This window comes from Panthera leo, chromosome B1 (genome assembly GCF_018350215.1).
Source record: "Panthera leo isolate Ple1 chromosome B1, P.leo_Ple1_pat1.1, whole genome shotgun sequence".
In the NCBI taxonomy this organism is placed as follows: domain Eukaryota; kingdom Metazoa; phylum Chordata; class Mammalia; order Carnivora; family Felidae; genus Panthera; species Panthera leo.
The window spans coordinates 183,395,173-183,418,175 of NC_056682.1; the positions used below are offsets into that span (position 1 = coordinate 183,395,173).

General features: G+C 35.3%; 1 protein-coding gene across 1 annotated transcript in view; it reads right to left on the reverse strand.

Moving 5' to 3' along the window:
• Positions 1–23,003, reverse strand: part of TBC1D19 (TBC1 domain family member 19) — a 145,242-nt gene that overhangs the window by 116,586 nt on the left and 5,653 nt on the right. Inside the window, exons 2-3 of the mRNA XM_042936739.1 lie at positions 3,543–3,615; positions 2,536–2,581 (exon numbers count right to left, since the gene is read on the reverse strand). Of these exons, the coding sequence (XP_042792673.1) occupies positions 2,536–2,581; positions 3,543–3,615 (119 nt within the window). The remainder of the gene's footprint in view (positions 1–2,535; positions 2,582–3,542; positions 3,616–23,003) is intronic.

Here is a 23,003-nt window from a genome sequence, read left to right on the forward strand (position 1 = left end):
TTTAGGATTAATAACTACACTGAGTTTCTTCAACAAATATTTATCACGTGTTAGCATTGGCAGGTGGCGTAATAACTACCTGTTGACTCAAAATCATTTATTTGATTCTCTAGAAGGCACTAAAAGAAATATAAAATTCAATTATTGTCTTATAGCATTTTTAATCCAGGTGAGAGATAAAATATAAACATATGTGAGATGCAGTAAAACACATGTGCTTTGGAATCAGACAGCTGGAGGTTACGACCTAGTACTACCATTTACTAGCCATACGATCTTCAGTAAATTATTTAAGTAGTTTAAGCCTCCGTTTTCTCTTCTGTAAAATGGTTACAATAATAAATTCCACAATCATAGGGTTGTTGTGAAGATTACATTACACAAGGCAATGAATTTAAAGTGCTTAGCACAGTGCTTGCATAAAATACTCCTTCGATCAATGTGAACTATTAAATATTAACACAACAATAATTAAATAAATTAGTCAATCTTAAGTGGGAAGAACTAACTTCGGCTAGAATTACAAGCTTCAGGTAAATAACAGAATACAGAAAATTTTCTGTCTCTTTTAAACAGGAATCGGACAAAAATCTCGGGCGTGTTTACCAAAATAGGTAAAAGGAAAGTGAACAATTTTCAGGTATCATCTGTATAGCTCATGTGTCTACACCTCTATTAGGTAAGAGGACATCTTTTTTTCTACTCTGATTATTTAACCTAGTAAATTCTTCTACTTTATTTTTTGTTTTCTTTACTTGTCCATCTAATGGTTTCTGTCAATGAAAAATGCAGCACAGTATACCAAGTCCTCTTTATTCTTCTGACTTATGTTAGCAAAAACACTTCCCCACTCTGGATGTGTCTTCCCTGTGAGAAGAGCTCCCTTACTATAATATTCTTAGATTCTCCCCAGGGCTTTTTCTCGCTTGCCACAGAAGAGGTTTAGCGCCTTATCCGACTTTTAAATTTTGGAATAATAAATGGAATGTGCTCACTGATGCTTTTTAACTGGAAGGTTAAGTCTAGTTAATTCTGGAGTTCAGTTAAAGGACCCATTTTGCTCTTGCACTAAGCTACAACCTTTTATCTGGTCTTTATCAGTAATAAAAGTATGATTTTGATATCCTATTTGGCTTGTTTCTCAATTTCTTCAGAACCCAGGCGAGCAAAAAAGGTAGTACTACTTACTCCTTCAAAAATCTCAACAGATTATACAAAAATACTTAATGTCTATTGTTAGGATACTGAAATAAGACAGTGAATGAAACTCTGTCCCTGCCATCAAGTAAACAGGCACTCACTGGTCAGACAACCATCTTAAGGAATGCATTACACTACAAAAATTGCAATCATCAGTCAAATCTCCTCAGATAAAAATTCACTGTTTGGAATTACACACAACCGGATGCTTTCATTCCACCAGTACTGGACACACAGACCCACACAGTTATATGCTTTCTATGTCACAGTCAAATACATAAATCATCATGTTCACATTTAAGCAACCTGTGGCATCTCTAAACTTACTGTAAATTTAAAACCTTATTTGTCATGATAAACATCTATTCCTTGGAGGAATGATATCAGGGGTATCATTACGGTCAACTTCAACTGACAGATAGCACTTATACATGATGTTATTTAAGAATTCGTAAGCCAACTGGGAAAATGGCGACAAGCAGAGAAGCAAATACTGATTTTTAAAATGTGTGTCTAAGCACAGATCCACAGGCCTTCGTCTGAGTCCCTTTAGAAACAGTTCTGATAAACTGGATTATCTTATTTCCTAGTTAACAGCAGATTAGAAAGGGCAAGTTGGAAACAAAAGTGTTAGAAACTAGAAAATGCTAGAGACACAGGCACATTGAACAGCAGCTTTAAAAAAAAAGAGAGCAGACATAAGAACTCCATTAGGCTATAAACTCCATGAGGGTAGGAATTGATTTCTTGTTCTATACTATATTCCCAGTGCCTAGCATAGTGCTAGCCCATGGTAGGTAATAAATAACAGATGAATAACGCAGTATTGAATAAATTACAAAAGCTAACACTCTAGATCTATATTCTTTGTAGTAAGAAATAGTTTTACACACCACAACAGATTCTGAAGACAAATCCAGATTAAAAAAACACTGATTTTCTTAAGAATGACACCAATTTTGAAAAAAAAAAAAAAGTTAACTATATTTAGAATGGTTGCTTTATAAAGAGAGAAGAAGGGTAATATCCAAAATGGCACCAATAAAAAGAATGTTGATAAGCTTCAGTTATCTGAAATATTAACTTATTTCCCTAACTATATTGGATAAAGGAGTTATTAATATAAAAATTTTGGTGGTAAAAACCCCCATATGGTCATTACCCATTCTCAGGCAAGACTGTAATTTTTAAATATATCAACTTATGTGAAATGTTACATAAATACTAATGAGAAATAATAATATAATGAGTGTACATAGCAATATTATATTCATTACTTACAAAGTAAATACAGCTAAACGTAACAGTATCTCAAAATAGGTAGGAAAAACTCACACACTCAGTTCACTATAAACAGCATTCTGAAGTTTCTTCTCCCAACCTATTTTTTAAAAAAAAGAATAAAACATGTGAACATATTAGTTTTCAAAAGAAGCATACATTGTAATAAAGCATATCTCACTAAAACTCTGACATCATATTCATTTGTGAAAGAACTTTATCAATTGTCAATTGCTGTGTCAGTGTTATGAAGGAATTATTTCTTACACATCCACTGTGTCCATTGGCAAACACTGAGTAGCAAAATTCTCAACATATTGTCTTTTAAGCAGAACTACTGCACCAGCTTCTCCAGATGGGAGGACCACTGCCCCTTCCACGGCTCAGGGGTTCAATGAACGCCAAAGCAGAGCTAAGTGATGCACTGCTGGTGCTATGGGGGATGTGCCAAGGGAAGGGCAAGAAACAGCCAGGCACCTGACAAAGACAGATCGTAAGCAGTCACAACTAACTACTTCGTAAACTCCTGAACAACAGAAACATTATTAGAGGTACCCCCAGACCGGTTAGCCTGGCCTCTAACAACTTGAACTTTTCTGGAAAAGTAAACCACTTAACATCTCAATTTCCATGTGCAAGGGTTAGGATAGGGAACCTCTCCTTGCTGTCAAGAAAATTAGGATTTCCTTTTCTTTGAAATGACAGAAAAGAAGAGGGGCGGGGGGAAGTATAGAAGGGAAAGCAGCCATGAACAAAAAGTAAAAGAGGAGGTGCTTAGCGAGGGAGATTCTTCACACATTCAGGATGTGTTTTGATCAGGAAGTAAACAGTATTTAAAACTGGTTACTGCAAAGCAGTGATTCCCACAGTGATCCTGAATTTTTGCAGCATTTTATAGAAATATCTGAAAGTTCTAATTCTCCTCAACTAGAAACCTATCCAGACACTGTTTCACAATTTTGAATGAGTAACTGTTAGGCCGGTGATAAAATATTCCCTCCAAATAAAGTATTTCTTTCTTTTGCCTTAACGAATTAGGAGGAAAAAAGCAACTTACAAACCTGATATTTTAAAGAATTCCTTAATATCTTCTTTTAGTGATTCAAGTTTAATCTCAGGTCTCTGAAGACTGGCCTAATTTAGAAGAAAAAGAAGAAAGGAAAAGACAGAGGTCAAAAGTCAGTCATTTACAAAGGAGTGTCCAAACGTGCACACTATTTTAAAAATTCCTTTTTGAAGTCACAGCACCTCAGAATTATCTAGAACAGCTCATAAGAAAGAAGACTTTTTCACCTACTCTTAAAATACAGGATCTGTGATGGTACACTGCAGTCTACTCCACATATAAAAACTTATAGCTTAGGAATACTTAATATTTTTATCTAGAATTTTCATCTTTATGAATCTTAATATCTATTTTTCTAGCAGGAAGAACACTCAGCTTTTATAAATCCATTCTCTTAATATTGTGTCAAACATATACGGTGGCATTTACAACTAATGACCAAAAACCCAGTTGCATCCCTGATAGATGGATTTTTCCTCGTCAGATTGCTGCTCAATGCAAACCTGCATTTGTTGTGCGTAATTACAGAAAACACATAAAATTACCAGTTCAAAATACGTATTCGTGTCTCCTTCATCTCCACGTGCATGCTTTCTATTCTATTCATTTTTCACACTGTAATATTTACCAAAAGTAATCATTTCCTCAATTTATAATGGCTTCTGTAATTTTCAAAGTGTTGATCTCTCATCATCTAACTTTTTCTATCAAATTTTAAAAGCATAGTGCTTCAGAAGGCATTTCTATTAGGGTTAACTCATGATAAGCATTTCAAACGTTAAGAAATCAAAAATTGATCTTCCACTACTTTGCTCCTTCTCTTCTATTTTTTAATCTTCATCTATGAAATGACCATGTACCAGATCTTCTAAGTCAGAAACTTCAGTTATTCATAATTCTACTCTAACTCTTCAAGGCACCGACCCCTTTCTGGGAACATGAAACATGACATTGGAGACAGTGAGTTATTGTTTGGTTTGGGGTTTTGCTGTTGTTGTTGTTGTTGTTGTTGTTGTTGTTGTTGTTGTTGTTTTTTCATCTCCCTGATTTCCACATAAAAACAGACCAAGCAACTGAACGGGAAAACCAAAACCCCATGGAAAACATTTACAACAAAACTTGGTGATAAGATATCCCCTACAAACTTAAAATACAAACGGTTGGGGACAAACCAATAGCCACAAGACTTGTACGGTATTAGCGCTTGTGCAGGAAAAAAGCAGAAGGAAGTAAGCAGTTGTGGTATGTGATGGATGTGAAAACAGGAGAACCCCAAAATAGCCAACACTATTTTCACTGGAACATACGATGAGCCAATTTTAGAACAGGAGCTAAAACTGGGAGGGGTTTTGCCCAACTGAATACAGCAGATGAAGTCTGAACAGACTGGAGCAGCCGAGCAGCTATGAATTCTTGACGCTGACCAACCAGCACCCCCTTTCTAGACAAGGTCACACTAAGGAGAAAATCCTGATAGAGTAATAAAAATTGAGGATGACAGGGAACCAATGGATTGCCTGGAAAAGTGGTAAATAAAGGAAAAGGCATGTATCTTGCCTTTCCTATAGAAACTGCACCACAGGGTAGTTACGTAATAGATAAGGGGAAATGTTCCTTGATAAAAAGTATTCTAGCTGATAACTAAAACAGATGTGATATCATCAGAATATCACCATTCTGCAACCTCTAACATATTACTAACTCTAGGCACTGAGCAGAAATAGCTGTTAGCTTTACAAAAGACAACCAGATATTATGTGCTTCTTAACGAAAGAACACTCTAATGCCAGCAGTGATGACCACAGGGGAGACACTCAGTCTGATCAAGCCAGTGGTCCAGCTGTCAATTTATAAGTCATGTAAAGGACAGACAAACATGCTAAGTTGCACCATGAGGGTGCAATCAGAGAAATCCAGGATATGAGAAATTCTAAAGGTCAAATGGCTCTGTTCTTTAGTTAATAAAGTGTAAGGAAAACCAAAGGAAGGAGAAAAAAAACCAGTAGATTAAAAAAAAAACATAACAAAAAAAATTTTTAATTGGCAAGACTGAGTTAGGGTGTCTTAGTGTGAGGGATATACCCTTGGTTAATAAAACTATCAAGAAATGCAGGAAAGTGATTACCATAAAAATCAGGTTGTTGGGGAGGGAGGAGTTTGTGATGAGTGGGGCAAAAGGAAGGGATTCTGGTGTGGCAAAGTTTCATTGTTACAAAGTTGTTCATCTTATAGTTCATTACATTATAGGTTTGTTTTATAAAGTTTCTATCTGTGTTTCGAGCGTCAAAAAAGAAAAAGAAAACTACATCTCCCAATTTATTCTCTCTCCATTCTAAAGTCCCACACGTAAGCCTAAGTCCTTACCATTTCTCATCTGGGTCAAGGTAACAGCTTCTGAACTGGACATCTTGCCACTTTATTTACATTCCAATTACTCCCTAGGGAGCATTCTCATACTCCCTTAGCCTACTTTTTCTTCTTTCTTAGCATTCACTACCTCCTAATATACCATATGATTCATGTATTTACTGTGTTTATTGGCATGCTGTCTATCATCATTCGCCAGAAGTGGTGAGCTCCCTAAGGCAGAGGTCTTTGTCTTTTTGTTCACTGCTGTATCCCAAGTGCTTAGAATAGTTACTTTCACACAGCAGGTGCTCAATAAATGTTTGCTGAATACATGAACCAATTTCTCCCTTTACTAAATCCATCCTCCAGCGTCTTCTTCCCCAAACAAGGCTTTCCTGACTGCAAATCTCCACAGCATACACAGGAAGTCTAAACTGTTCAAAAGGGCACACTTGCCCTTCACGATGTAGACCAACTTACCTCTCCAAATTTATCAGCTGCCCCTCCACCAAGCTAACAACATCCTGTCTTTTCTTACACCTCTTCCTTCAAAACACCCTACTCCTTAGTCACAGTGAACTACATTCACTGATCCCCCAACTGCCATATATTTTAAGGGTTCCAGGCCCCCCCCCACCCCTTGCCTACAAAGATAGTACACTCCGTTTCTCTGTGATGGCATTTATCAGATTACACTGTAATTTTCAGCTCACCTATTTTTCTTTTTGACTCTTAAATTCAAAGGCAAGGATTATGAATTCATTTTTGCATATCAAGTATTAACTCTAGTAATTGTTGCGTGACAAAATTATATTGATCCAACCATGTACTAGCCTTTTTAACCAATTTTCACCCAAATAAACAAGGAACTTCATAAAACCTATGTTTTAACTAAAAAGACTGGTTTCCATTCTATTATTCCTAGGATTTTAAAAGCTGCAAAACCTGGCTCATCATTCAAAAGTACTAGAGCAAAAGGAAATAGATTTTCTTTTACTAAGCCTATATTTGGAAATGACTCAGAAGTCACATAATTTAAAGAATTTCAAGAGAAAAAACTGGTCATTCCTTCTAAACATCTTCAAATATTTTAAGGTTGCTAGACTTCCTAGATATATATATATATTTTTTAATCAAAGGCAAACCAAATTCCTAATCATCAACAGAATTATAAAAATCTTGAGAAATTTGAAAACCAAAAGCAGGGTCACTGATAGGAGGGCAACATGGTAAGACAGTTCTCAAACATGTTTTAGTATAGCAGCATAATCCTTTTTTCAAATGAAATCTGAACCCAATGAAAAACCGTACTATATAAAATACATGGAAAGTGATATAAGTAGACAACGCAAAGGAGTGTTTTCTCATTGTCGAAGGTATAGTTATAGTAAAAATGTATATCTTTATTATGCTATAGCCTCAATAATCCAGTTTGTTTTTGCACTTTGCTTTGGTTGCTCAATATAAGGAAAAAGTCTTGATTCACAGAGATAAGTGCTTTCACTTTTAATAGCCTTTCTGGCCATGTCAGCACACTCACAAATTAAACTGCTGCAGGAAATCAAAAGAGTAATGGGAACTTTCTTTTTTGAAAACAAATCCCGAAATCATTTACTATAAATACAAAAATCAGACCAGCTTCTGATGCTTATAACTGCTAAACCTACACATATCATGATGTTGTTCCCACACAATTTGTCACTGGCTGGCTTGTCCCACATCGCAGCAGTCCACCACGAAGGGAGCTTTGTTGAGCAGGTGCACCTACACTCTTCCTACCCCTGCAGTAGGATCCTCGCCCAAATATTCTGAAAGACTCGTGCAGAGTTATATCCTTCCTCATCAGCGACACATTTCTAAGTGTCCTTAACATATGAAGATGATGAAAGCAACAGGGTTTTATCCTGGGACCTATTTAGAGACAAGTTAATTTGGAAGCACGACAGTGGATTATGAAGTATTTAATATAAAAATGCATCTGAAAGAGTGTTGCTTCTTAATATATTTTTAAATTAAGAATTTTTAAATGAATAGGACATTTCCTGAGTCCTTGGATATATCCGAGCACAGTTTTGAAACTACTTGGGACTAAATAAGGATAGGATTTGGCATCAGAAGACCTTGAATTATCTCTCAGCCTTATTTATTATCTTGGTCAAGTCATTTAACCTCTCTGTATTCTCTATTCTCAGTGTTCTTTATCTAATAGGGAAAGTAATATCTGAACTAGGTTATTGTGAGACTCACATAAAAAAATTTTCAAAGTTATTTTTAGGCTGTTGAAGTCCAGTGTAGATTAAAGTTGTGTTATAAAATATAAGAGATGTCCAGATGGCAGTGGACTAAATGTAAAAGACTTCCAGGGAAGGAGTGCCTGGAGGTACAGGTTTTTAAATCTACAACAAAATTTAAGCCTTTCTTTAAACAAAATGCCTTTAGCTCACTATGAGAGCTGGCAAAATATGATCAAAAATATAATCTAATGAGAGTGTACATTGCCCTGCATATATCCTTCACCCATTTATTTATGTTGACATTTCTGACATCCTCTATCATTCTGCACTGTAAAAACACATGACTGTCTCTGCCCCCTCTACCCCTCACACACACACACACACACACACACACACAGACACACACAAATCCAGTTTCTTTCCACGTCCACCATAACAGTCTTAAGCCAAAGCATTAGCCACTGGCCATCCTAAATTTCTAAACCTGGTGAGTAAAGAAAATTGGAGAAATAAGTGGCTAATGTCGTGGGTGAGTCAAAGAAACTGGGAAGTAACGTGAGACTAGATACTCCATGAAGAACAACCAGGGCACAGCAAGGTCTACAAAGAGGGTTCCAGTGATCTTTTAATTCCCTCTAAAGAGGCCCCAGCCTATCCATTTCTCACTATGCCACCATGCTAATCTTGGACTTCATCTTTCTGTGTCTGAAGAATCACAGAATTTCAGGGTTAAAAGAAACTACAGAGTTTTTATAGGTCAACTAACCATTTAATAGCTGACTGTCCTCTCAAAGGGGTTTTGTAGCTTAAAACTCTAACTCAGAAACTCTAAACTAGCTTTCTAGCTTAGAAACTCACTACATCCCTACTTAGCCAATTCCATCTTTGAATTATTCCATTAGAAAATTCTTTATTATGAGCTAAAATTGACTACTCTTACCATCTGCCACCATCACAAACACACAAACACACACATAATGTCACAGAAAATAAGCCTAATCCCTTTTCTGTAAGAGACCCTCAAATATTCGAAGAAAACTACTGAGTCTTCCCTAAAAGCTTCTTTTATCAAGGTCACATATATTTACAGATGTTCCAAGTTCTCTTTATATGACAGATTCTTCTCACCACCCTGTCCATTCTTCTCTGGGCAAAGTCTAGTGCAACCAGTCCGCTACTGTAATAACTTCCTAACTGACCTCTCTACTTTGCTCTTTCCACTAGACCCTTGATTCTCAAACTTTTAACCCTCAGGACCCTCAGTCTCTTAAAAATTGAGGATCTGAGAGTACTTTATGTGGATGATATCAACTGATATTTATAGCATAAGAAATTAAAACAGAAAAAAACACATTTGTTTATTATTATGGAATTTCCTCAGAAAATTGGAAACTGAATTACTACATGATGCAGCCATTTCAATTCTGGGTATATACTCAAAAGGGACTTGAACATATATTTGCACACGCATGTTCATAGCAGCATTATTCACAATAACTAAAATGTGGAAGCAACCCAAGTGTCCACAGACAAATGGATAAGCAAAATATATGTAGACACAATGAAATACTACTCAACCCTTAAAAAGGAAGAAAGTTCTAACACATCTACAACATGGATGAACCTTGAGGACATTATGCTAAGTGAAGGTAAGCCAGTCACAAAAAGAGAAATACTATATGATTTTCCATATATGAAGTGCTTACAACAAATTCAAAGTCAACAAAGTCAAATTCATAGAAACAGAAAGTAGAATGGTGGTTGCCAGGGGAGATGGGGAAGGTGGGAATGGAGAGTTAGCGTTTAGGGGGTACCAAGTTCTAGTTTGGGATAATGAAAAAGTTCTGGAGATGGATGGTTTAGTGATGGTCACAAAGCAATGTGAATTAATGAATGTCACCAAACTACACACTTAAAAAGGGTTCAAATGGTAAATTTTATGCATATTTTACCACAATAAAAATTATTTATTAATTCATTTAAAAATAACAATATAAACCCATTATATATTAGCCTAAATATTTTTATTTAAAAAAACTGTATTTTCAGAAACAGAAATTCGTGAGAAAAAGAGGCACTGTTTTACATTTCTACAAATCTTTGATGTTTGGCTTAACTGAATACAGCTGGATTCTTCAATCTGCTGTGATATTCCATCTGTGGCACTGTTATTTTGATTGATGTGTATGAAAAAAATCAGTGTCACACAGAGATGTAACTGGAAAGAGGAGAGTATTTTAATATCCTTTTCAGATATTGTAGATATTCTCCTTTAATAGTATAAATGGTATACCAAAATTTGACTAGTATTTACCTAAAAATTAGTTGCAATGTGGAATCTGAACATCAATAAACTTTTTATGTTTTATTACATAAACATGCATCATTTTGCCTTGTACTTTAAACCATTCTTCTACCTATACATGATTTCATAACATTATGCATTGATCGTTTTGAATATATGAAGTGATGCAGTAGATCAAAAACACTTTACCAAAAAACATCAAAAAGTAACATTCTTTAACATCACCATCAATATCATCAGAAAAGTGTTTAAATATTGGGAAGCCATCAATTTCACAGTGGTGGATTCAAGCTTGAATTTTATCATTGGCAAGAGATAATAATTTTCCTTGAAATAACAGGTCAATGTTGCTCACTTTAGAGAAAATATCAGCCCAAGTCCGAATGACAATAGTTTGTCAATTGCTCTTTCAAGTAAAAATGGTGTTTCACTTAAAAAGGAGTAGAAGGAGCTGGGCAATTCAGCTCGTATCTCAACGGCAGGAATACTTTTTTCTGGATAATCATATTTCAATACACAGCAGAAGTGTCTTATGCATACTTTCTATTTCCTCAAATAGAATATTGTAAAAATGTGTATTCAAGGAATGAGATTTAATAAAATTAATAATTGTTTACTGTTTCATCAAGGACATTCAAGTAAAACTGACTTTTTTTTTTTAACCGTGACTATTCAGTGGTGAAGAATACAATGACTACTTTGGTACTACTTTGGAATGAGTTTGGTACCAGTTCCCGGTTTTAAGCTAAGACACTGGCAGTTAAACCCATCACCATTGCTTCTGTGCTGATGCAAATGTTAGCACAATAAACTTTTTAATGGTTGTATTATATAAAATAATTTTGACCTGAAAGGGCCTTAGGGGCCACTGGAGATCCACAGACCATACTTTAAGAACCACTGTGCTAGACTTTAGCTTTCTTGAGGACAGCTGTCTTTCACAATTAGATATTTGCCCTGCCATACAGATGAGTCCTTCCAATAAAATGTATCCCTAGTAATAACTCTTTTTCTGGAAAAGACACCCAATTTAGATTCTTCTGGGTAGTCAAGGGAGGGGCAAAAGTTTCTCTTGAGCCTGAAAGATCTTGACTGTCTTCAGCTCAAAACAGTCCATGTACCAATGCGGCACATTTTGGAGAGACTTGTTCTGAACTCCTTCACTCTCAGGAAGTGTCCTACAACAGAAAACTTCTTGCTGTGCCTACATTAGGAATTCACTCCAATTTTCCATCTTGAGTGCTACCTAAACCTTCTCTGTCCTGAGCTGTGTCCTTTCAGTCCTTTCAGTATATTTATATCCTACTTATTTACAGTCTTCTTTCAATAATTAATTGAACCCTTCCTATGTGCCAGTTGCTGAACATAAAAGAAAAGACACCATTCTCCCTCACTCAAGGAACTCACAAGGTATTGAGGGACATGAAAAGCTGGGGTGCCTAGCTGGTTCAGTCAGTAGAGCATGCGACTCTTGATCTCAGGGTCATGAGTTCGAGCCCCATGTTGGGGATTACTTAGAATTTTTAGAGAGATTCTTAAATTGCTGTAGAGATTACTTAGAATTTTTTTTTAAAAAAAGAAAAAGTGTGATAAATAAATGTTCTTTCCCACATCAATCTGCAAACGTGCTTATCATTAATATCACTGTTTTAGATTTTATCTAATTTCTTCCATCACCACAGAAGAGAGGTTTGATTAAAACATGTTGAATTGGGTATCCCCAGTCCTTCCTAATACTTTTGGTTCTTTCTGAAACTGTAGACCATCTCTGTTTCTATAATGCAAGTAGTCCCAGTGGACATGCATTGTAGCCAGGAATGAGTTTTAGTTACAAATTGGAAATTTTGGCTCTGTGCAAGCTGACCATGCCTTAACAATCTGTGTTGTATAATTCAAGCCCTGCTCTGGGTTCTCTCACCTGAAGATGTAGCCCTCCTTGGTTTTCTTTTGCTGACATCCCACAGCTGACTCACTTCTCTGTTACCACTGGGTGTCTTATCCCCCTTATTCCATATCTTCTTAGCTTCCTTTCATAATACACTTACTGACTGAATCAGTCCTCGGTTCACATTTAGTAACCAATCTTTTCCCTCTCACTTCAGCTTGGCCTTCCCTAATTCAAAAACCCTACCTGATCTTCTCTAATCAATCTGGTGCTGAAATAAAATGCAGAGATATACTTACTCAAAGCAAACCCATATGTTAATAGTTATCTTATCCCTCAAGTACATAAATTCTATAAGACGTTCCTTATTTTGAAATTCTATACACCATAATTCATGTCTTCACTGTTTTTAGAAGGTAGGGGAGGGACAGCAAAATATCCCCCAAATTGAGAAGGCACTTTGAGAACAGAAATGAAACCCCACAAAGTTTACACAGAGTTTTACCGGGTAACTTACTGACAGGGTGGATCAGGCAGACGACGATTCAGGTGCTGTATATTTATTCTCCATAAAGTCTAGACCTTAGTGTGACCTTAGGTTTTATAGCGTAACAGGATGTGTAGGACACTGTAGTGAGTTCAAAGAGTCTGCATGCCCCTAATTGACAGCTAAACTTTAGATCTTGTGGCACAACTGTGCATCGGGAAAGAGAAAAATTATGTTATCTTTAATGGATTCATGAGAGGTCAAAGCAACCCTCCCCTCATCCTAGCCTTGGTGGGCATTTCTAAGTTTTATATATTAATCCCCAAGGGGCCAGGAACACATAACCCCAGGAGAGGCGATCCAGTGAACATGAACAAAATGAAGGGCCAAAGATGGAGTCAGTATTGTCATCACTCCTACAATTGTCTTACTTTCCAGGATTAAAGGACACAACAAACGCCAAGACAGATATGGGTAAGGATGATACTCTTCCCTGGTTCACACACCAAACACCATCAGAGTCCCTAAATTATTAATTTTTATATCGACTGTAGTAGTCTAATCTGAAGCTTAACCATATATATGCCATATCCCACCCTAGAGGGAAAAAAAACAGACAGAAGACAGTAAGCCCTACTCATGGCACAGGCCTATCAATACCAATATATGTTCTATCTATACATGTCTTAAAGAAAATATATTTAATTAAAATCTATTTAAATCCATGAAATATTCATTTCTCTATAATAAATGATAAATGAATGTCAGTTCCTTCTCTCCTTTTTATGATCTCTAAATTCTCTATATATGTATATATTTCTGATAATGATAAATAAAAAACAATATTTGAGATATAATTCCATAAGGTTTTTAGTGAGGGACACTAGCACTGAGATGCTCTGGGTTCTGAACTTATGACAACATCCTGTCAGTTATATTATTCCTTCCCTCTCCAAAGCCTATCTTCTTTCAGTTTCCTTCCTTTTACAATTCTATTATTCATAATAACAATCTGAGCAACAAGACTTATTAAACACTTAATGGAATGGAAATAACATTTGAGGTTTTACACAACATCCATTTTAAATACAAGTAATGAATGATACAAAATAACAATGTTGATCTTGGTGCTAAATATCAAATTTGAATTAAGCTATCACTCTAGTGTCTAGAGGATGAGCGAGCAAATTCAATTTTAAGATGGAAGTCGACCTGGGGCGCCTGGGTGGTTCAGTCGGTTGAGCATCCGACTTTTGATTTTGGCTCAGGTCATGATCTCAGGGTGGTGAGATCAAGCCCTGCATCAGGCTCCATGCTGAGTGTGGAGTCTGCTTAAGATTCTCTCTCTCTCTCTCCCCCTGCCCCTCTCCCCTGCTCGCACTCCCTAGCTCTTAAAACCACCACCAACAACAAAACAAAAAAACAAAAAAAAACAAACAGGTGCAGGTTGACTTTATAACAAAATAACTCAGGAAAACTCAGAAATCAAAAAACACAACCTCTTTCCAGAAACACAAAATCCCATGTTACCATGCTAAGATCTTAGATACTTAAACTTTAATCTACAAAAGAATACATTAAAATGCACTTTAATTATAATGTTAAAACAGAAGTGCTAATGGTAGGCTTTCTTTTGCTAAAGAAAGTCTAAAAATCATTTGTATTTGTCTTTGAAATCTTCTGTGCGATTTTAATTTTCTAATTAAGTTGAACCAATACTGTTCTAGCACTTCCACAGTATACTTAGACAAAATGAAGACAGTATGGAAAATGCTGGTGGCAGAAAACTGCCCTCATGGTTAAAATTGTAAAGGCACGTAACAAATAAACAGTCACTTGTTTAAAAGCATGTTATTAGAACTGATTGTCAAGTTGCCTTTTAAGAGTTAGCTTATTTCTATTAAATGTCTGCAGTAGAGAATATACGCTAAGATAAAGTTATTACATATTTTTTCAAGTCCAAGATTACTTTAATATTAAAACATCTATAATTATATTCTTTTAAAGTGTAAATCTATAACATTACATCTTTTACTTTATGTATCACAAGAACCAGCCAAATGTAAGTTGAGTTCCCATGAACTCATCATCTCCTTACCCTGCTTTATCTTTCTTTCTCTTACCTTGCCCTATTTTTTATTATACCGAAGCAATTTACTGATGTTACATTATCTTTTATTTAAAATTCCAAGACCTGGGGCGCCTGGGTGGCTCAGTGGGTTGAGCGTCTGACTTAGGCTCAGGTCATGATCTCACCATTCCCGAGTTCAAGCCCCATGTCTGGCTCTGTGCTGACAGCTCAGAGCTTGGAGCCTGTTTCGGATTCTATGTCTCCCTCTCTGTCTCTGCCCCTTCCTCACTCGTGCTCTGTCTCTCTCAAAAATAAATAAGCATTAAAAAATTAAAAAATAAATAAATAAAATAAAATAAAATTCCAAGACCTGAAACCTTTGAAAAACAAAATCTTTTCATAACTGAATTGATAGCATAATGGGTCCTGACTTGAACTCACTTAGTGGCAAAATCTGATCTGACCTGAATTGACATGAGACTATTTATAGTCCTTATTTATCACACTTAGTATGAAAATTCACACATTTTGCTGCAGAAATATTAATTTACATAATTACAAGGTGCTACAAGACCATGGTAGAGATAGTAAATAACATAGAATATGCATGAATTACCTTTATAAAATTAGAAAAAAATTTGAATTCCAAAACATATCTGACCCCAGGTTTTAGATAAAAGACTGTGGACCTGTATTTATTTATAATACTATCATTTCTCCATGATAGCAGAACTTTATTTTATTCACTGTTGTATCCCCAGGGAGTAGAATTGTGCCCAACATATACTAAATGCTCAATAAATACTTACTGAATAAGCAAATAAAAAATCATATTTAATTAATATAAATGGAGTTCAAAATAGAAAGAGACAAAAATACTTCCTTGGGACAGTAATCTCCAAATAAGGTTATATCATACACAGGTCTTGAATCTCTTATTTGCAATTCTGAAATACGAACAGCTTTGAAAACAAAGAATTTGTCATCATTGTTTATTTTCTAGAACTTGAAGTTTTCTTATAAATTAAGAAACAACTATTAACTTATTAGAGCTCAAGCTTGAATAAAAAGAAATCCTTAAAGGAAACACATTTTCAAAGAAAAGCAGAGTCTCATGTAAGACTTTGAACTCCTTATAAGTAAAGATGCTTTCAGCAATCTTTTATCGCCCAGTAAAGTATCTGGCACACAGTAGCTACTCCACATATGCTGTTCAAGTTAACATTAAAAAGGAAGAATCTGATAAATATCACAGGACTTCACTCCTATGTGGAATCTGAGAAACAAAAAAGATGAACATAGGGGAAGGGAAGCAATAATAAGACAAAAACAGAGAGGGAGGCAAACTGTAAGAGAATCTTAAGAGAACAAACTGAGGGTTGCTTGGAGGGGTGTTGGGTGGGGGATGGGCTAAGTGGGTGATGGGCACTAAGGAGAGCATTTGTTGGGATGAGCACTGGGTGGTATATGCAAGTGAGGAATCACTAAATTCTACTTCTGAAACCATTATTACACTATCTGCTAACTAACTTGGACTTAAATAAAACTTAAAAAATATTAAAAAGAAAACTCTAGATTTATTCTATTTCCTAAATACATGTTGAGCACCTGGCTCACACAGTCATTTTGCTAGGTGTAGGATAGAGCAGAACAATGCAGACATACCCTCTTCCTGCTTTCATGAAACTTACACTTTAATGAGGAAAGCAGACATTTCAAAAATAAATACGGGGCACCTGGGGGGCTCAGTCAGTTAAGCATCCAACTTCAGCTCAGGTCACAATCTCCTGGTTCATGAGTTTGAGCCCTGTAACGGGTTCTCTGCTGTCAGCTCGGAACCTGCTTCAGATCCTCTGTCTCCCTCTCTGCCCCTCCCCCACTCTCTCTCTCTCTCTCAAAAATAAACAAACCAAAAAATAAAATAAAATAAAAAATAAATGCAGGTGTGATAAATATTACAAAAAAGAAACTTCCAGGTACTACAGGCCACTAAACTGGGAGGTTATGTGAGACCTACAAAGTTTGGATGGTCATGGCTGAAAGAGTAGAGTGAAGAACAGTATCACCAAGCTTTGTAGGCATAATCAAGGATTTTGAACATTTTTCGAAGGGCCCTAATAAGCAGTGAGGGTATTAAGCAATCTTACTTGGACTTTCAAGGAATGCTCAGGCTTATGTTTACTGAGAACTTACTATGTGCCAGGCATATTATCTTGTTCAATCCGCACAAATGAGACTTATGTTTCCAAGTTGATGGAGGAGCTGATCAGCAGACCTGCAGAGAACAGCTAGTAAAGCCTGGGAGCAAAATCAACTATCTGAAGGCAGAAGAGAGTTGCTGAGAGAACAAGAACTAAAGTAGCAGAAAGGGAAACATCTTGAGAGATGAACTGGTGTCTATAGCCATGTCTTCCCTGGAATCATTCTGAGCACAGACAAGAGGCTGAGAATCAATACAAACCCAGTACAAAGTAGGGCTACCACCAGTGGACAGAGAAATAAGGAGAGCTTTGCCCCAGACTTGGAGATCTTAAGCACATAGCTTTGATTTGTCCTCAAGAAATTTTTTTGAATACTGGGATTCTGCAGAGTAGAAAGCTAAAAACCTAAGCAGGAAACCTCTGAAAAGTTTTTTTAAGTCTGACAAGAAAAAGATTAGACATTGGGACCCAAAGGGAAAAGGACCTCTAGAATACATCATATTCTTAGTTGAAACCCTTGGAGAGTCAGGAAAAAAAAAATAGAGGAAGATTGAGCCTAAGAGTCTAAAACTCAGCCTCAATACAGAACATTCCCTAATTGGATTATGGTAACCAGTCACAAGACTATCTCCCCAGTGGAGAAGAGGGTGAATCCTCAATAAAGTTAGATATCATCTAGAAGCTTTACAGTTTTTTGTACACAATGTCTAGCATCAAATAAAAATTTACTAGTCACACCAACAGACAAAATTAAATAAACAAAGCTAAGAGAAAATAACACCATAAACAGATATCTACACGTGATCTAGATATTGGTGTTAACTGACAAGGACTTTAAAATAATTATGAATTATATGTTTTTTGAAAAAGAGGAAAAAATGGACAAAATAGATGAAAAGCAGATAATTTTACCTGAGAATTGGAAAACATAAAAAAGAAACATCTGGAAATTTTGAACTGAAAAATACACCATGTGAATAAGAATGCATTAGATGGATTCACCAGGAGATATGAAAATAGCCTAAACAGGATTAGTGAAGTGGAGGATGAAAAGAAAAGATCCACAGATCTTTTGCATCCACAGATGCACAGAGAAAAAAAAAAATAATGGAAAACACAGAAAAAGAGTACTGGATACAAGTGGGATTCAGTGAAAAGTCTAACATGTATAAATCGAAGTCTCAGAAAGAGAGGAGAGAGAAAATGTGGCAGAATAAATATTGGAACAAATAATGGCCAAGAATTTTCCAAAACTGGTGAAAAGATATCAACCCCAGATTTAATAAGCCCCACAAACTCAAACCAGAATAAATTAAATAATAATAATACAAACAACAACAATATAAACAACAATACAATAATTCAAACAACAAATAATAATAACACACCAGAGCACATTTTAACAAAACTACCAAACACCAAAGACATAAACGTTAAAAGCAGTCAGGGTATCCTGGGATGGGGCATACCAGTGGATAACAAAAAAATTAATGTCTGACTTCATAAAACAGACACCAAAATCCCCCCCAAAAAAAGTCTCAACATGGCTGAAAAAAAAATTACTACCAACTTTGAAAGCTATATGCATAAAAAAATCCTTCAATAATGAAGATGAAATAAAGACATCATCAGACAAATATAACTGAAGAATTCATCACCAAGAAACTAAAGATAGTTATAATAAAAGAAAAATAATCTCAGGGTAAATATGGAAATATAGACGGAAATGAGCAAAAAAGGATAAAAATGTGGTTAAATATGAGTAAATATGGACTATTGATGCTACAAAACAACAATAGCAATGTCTTGAGGGATTTAAATTACACACAAAAGGCATGGCAAAAATAACAAAAGGAAAAAGCCATAAATGAGTAAAGTGTTCTAAGTTCTAGAATTACATAAAAGGGAACTAGTAAAAGTAATAATTTATTTGAGATTTATGCATTACATATATAATTGATATGAGATTAATCAAAAATAAATTTTGTAACATCTAGGGTAGCTATTTAAAGAACAGTAAAACAATGTGTAACTAACACATTAACAGAGAGAAAAATAATAAAACATTTGAATAACAGTTGAATAATCAGAAAAATAAAGAAAACATAATAGAAAGCAAATAGATCAATTAAAAAAAACAAATATTAAGACTGGAAATACAAACGCAATATATCAATAAATTCATTGAATGTAAATAGACTAAACAATGCAACTAAAAGACAATGGCTGTGGGGCTCCTGGGTGGCTCAGTCAGTTAAGCGTCCAACTTCGGCTCAGGTTATGATCTCACGGTACATGAGTTCAAGCCCCACGTCAGTCTCTGTGCTGACAGCTCAAAGTCTGGCGCCTGCTTCAGATTCTGTATCTCCTCGCTCTCTGTGCCCCTCCCCTGCTCACTCTCTGTCTCTCTCTCAAAAATAAACATTAAAAAATTTTTTTTAAAAAGACAATGGTTATTAGACTGGATTTAAAAAATAACTATATATTGCCAATGGTTTCAACAGACACATCTTAAATAGAGTCACAGAAGGGGTGAAAATAAAAGTATGGAAAAAGTCATACTATGCAACCACTAACCAAAGAAAGCTAGTATAGGTACACTAACATCAGCAAAACAGATTTTAAGGCAAAAAATTCACTAGAAATAAAGGACATTTCATAATGACTAAGGGGTTAGGCCATCTAGAAGATATCACAATATAAATCTTATACAACCAATAAAATAGCCTTAAAATATAGAAAGCAAAAAATTGAGTGTTAAAGACATAGACTTTGTAAAGATTGTAAAGATACAATCACGGTGGGAGATTTTAACATATTTCTTTCAATAGCTGATAAAATAAGCAGAAAAAATTCAGTAAGATTATAGAAAAGGTGTACAGCACAATTAACAAGTAGACCTCAGTGGCATATCTCATTGAACCAACAGTGACAGTATACACATTTTTTCCTAGTGCACATGGAACACTTAGCAAAATTGATTATATACTGGGTTATAAAGCAAGTCCCTAAAATTTTACATAAATAGAATATCTCAGTTGCTTAGAAACTAAGCAATATACTTTAGAATACCCTTGGGTCAAATTTAAAATTACAAAAAATACTATAAAATATTTTGAATGAAAGGATAATGAAAATATGATTCATTAAAACTGTGGGATACAGTTAAAGTAGTGCTTAGAGGGAAAATTATAACCTTAAATACATATTTTAGAAACGAAGAATGGTTTCAAGTCCTTGATGTATACTTCCATTTCAAGAAACTAATAACAACAGAAACCAAACAACCAAAACCAGAACAAAACAAAACAAAACAAAACAAAAACCCAGCAAATCAATCCTAAAGAAAGTGAGAAGCAATTAATAATAAAGATATGATACAAACTTAAGGCAAAATCAGCAAAGCCGAAATTGTTTTTGATGAGATTAATACAACTGAGAGACCCCTAGCAAAACTGTTCAAACACACACACCACACATGCATGCACACAAATTACCACTATCAGAAATTGTAATAGAATTTTCAGACATTAAAAAGAAATATAACGTTGGGAGTGCAAGCTGGTGTAGCCACTCTGGAAAACAGTATGGAGGTTCCTCAAAAAACTAAAAATAGAACTACCCTATGACCCAGCAATTGCACTACTAGGCATTTATCCATGGGATCCAGGTGTGCTGTTTCAAAGGGACACATGCACCCCCATGTTTATAGCAGCACTATCAACAATAGCCAAAGTATGGAAAGAGCCCAAATGTCCATCGATGGATGAATGGATAAAGAAGATGTGGTATATATATATATGTATGTATGTACATATATACATACATACATACATATACATATATATATATACATACATACAATGGAGTATTACTTGGTAATCAAAAAGAATGAAATCTTGCCATTTGGAATTACGTGGATGGAACTGGAGGGTATTATGCTAAGTGAAATTAGTCAGAGAAAGACAAAAATCATATGACTTCACTCATATGAGGACTTTAAGAGACAAAACAGATGAACATAAGGGAAGGGAAACAAAAATAATATAAAAACAGGGAGGGGGACAAAACAGAAGAGACTCATAAATATGGAGAATAAACTGAGGGTTACTGGAGGAGTTGTGGGAGGGCGGATGGGCTAAATGGCTAAGGGGCACTAAGAAATCTACTCCTGAAGTCATTGTTGCACTACATGCTAACTAATTTGGATGTAAATTTTAAAAAATAAAAAATAAAACAAGTTTAAAAAAAAAAGAAATATAAGTTTATCATAAAAAAATTTAGGCAAATTCCCTGAAAAACACAACTTATCAAAACTCACAATAAAAGGAATAGAAAATCTTAATATTCCTATATATATTAAAACTTAATGTTATTAAAAATCTTGCCAATATGATATTAAAGAATAAGAACGAAGTTGGAGGCCTGACACCACCCAACTTCAGCTTAGTACAAAGCTACTGAAATCAAGACAGTGTGGTAATGGTGAAAAATTAGACAAACAGATCAATGGAATGGATTAGAGATCCAGAAATACCAAAACAAACATAGCCAACTGATCTATGACAAAGGAGCAAATGCAATTTTTTGAATTTTTTTTGGAAGAGCAAAGACAGTCTTTTCAACACGTCAACAAGTTGTCCTCAAACAATTTGACAGCCACATACAAAAAAAAAATCTAGATACATACCTCATACCCTTCACAAAAATTAACTCAAAATGGATCACTGACCTAAATTCAAAGCCCAGAATTAGAAGACTTCTAAAAGATAAGATAAGAGAAAACCTAACTGACCCTGGGTTTGTCAATTAATCTTTAGACACACCAAAAGCACAATCCATAAAAGAAAAAAATGATAAGTTGGATTCCATTAAAATTTAAAATCTTCTTTGCAACAGATATTGTTAAGAGAATGAAAAGACTAGCCCCCGATTGGAAGAAAATACTCGTAAAACACATAATGGATACAAAAAAAAAAAAAAAAAATTGTACCCAAAATATATAACAAACTCTTAAAATTCAACAATAAGAAAGAACATACAATTTAAAAATGGGCAAAAGATCTGAACAGACACCTCACCAAAGAAGGTACACAGATCGCAAATACACATCTGAAATGATGCACAGTGTTATATGTCATTAAAGAACTGCAAATTAAAACAACAGGAAGATTATCGCATCTATCAGAATGGTTAAAATCTAAAGCACGGGTAACACAAATGCTGGTGAAGATGCGGAGCAACAGAACCATTCCCTTACTGCTAATGGGAGAGTAATATGGTACAGCCGCGTTAAAAGATAAGCTGTCAGTTTCCAGCAAAGTTCATCATAGTCTTATCATACAGTCTAGCAGTTATGCTCCTTGGCATTTAACCAAGTGAGTGGGAAACTTATGTCAACACAAAAATCTACACAGGAATGTTTTACCAGTTTTCGCTGCCAAAACTTGGAAGCAACCGAGATGTCCTTCAATAGAATGTATAAATAAACTGTGATACATGCACATAATAGAATATTATTCCAAAGGGAAAAAACAGCTATCAAGCCACAAAGAGACATAGGGGAAACACATTGCATATTACCAAGTGAAAGAAGCCAGTTTGAAAAGGCTACATACTGCATGAGTCCAACTAGATGACATTCTCAAAGGTGAAACTATAGAGACAGAAAAGTCAGTGGTCACCAGGGGCTTGGGAGGAAAGGAGGGAGGAGGGGTAGGTGGGACACAAAGGATTTTTAGGACAGTGCAAGTATTCTACCAGATGCTGAAATAGTGAATATATGACATTATACATTTGTCAAAACCATTAGAACTGTACAACACAAAGAGTGAATCCTGATGTGAACTACAGATTTTATTTAATAATTGTATATCAGTATTTATTCACCAATTGTAAAAAAAGTACCACATTAATGCAAGATG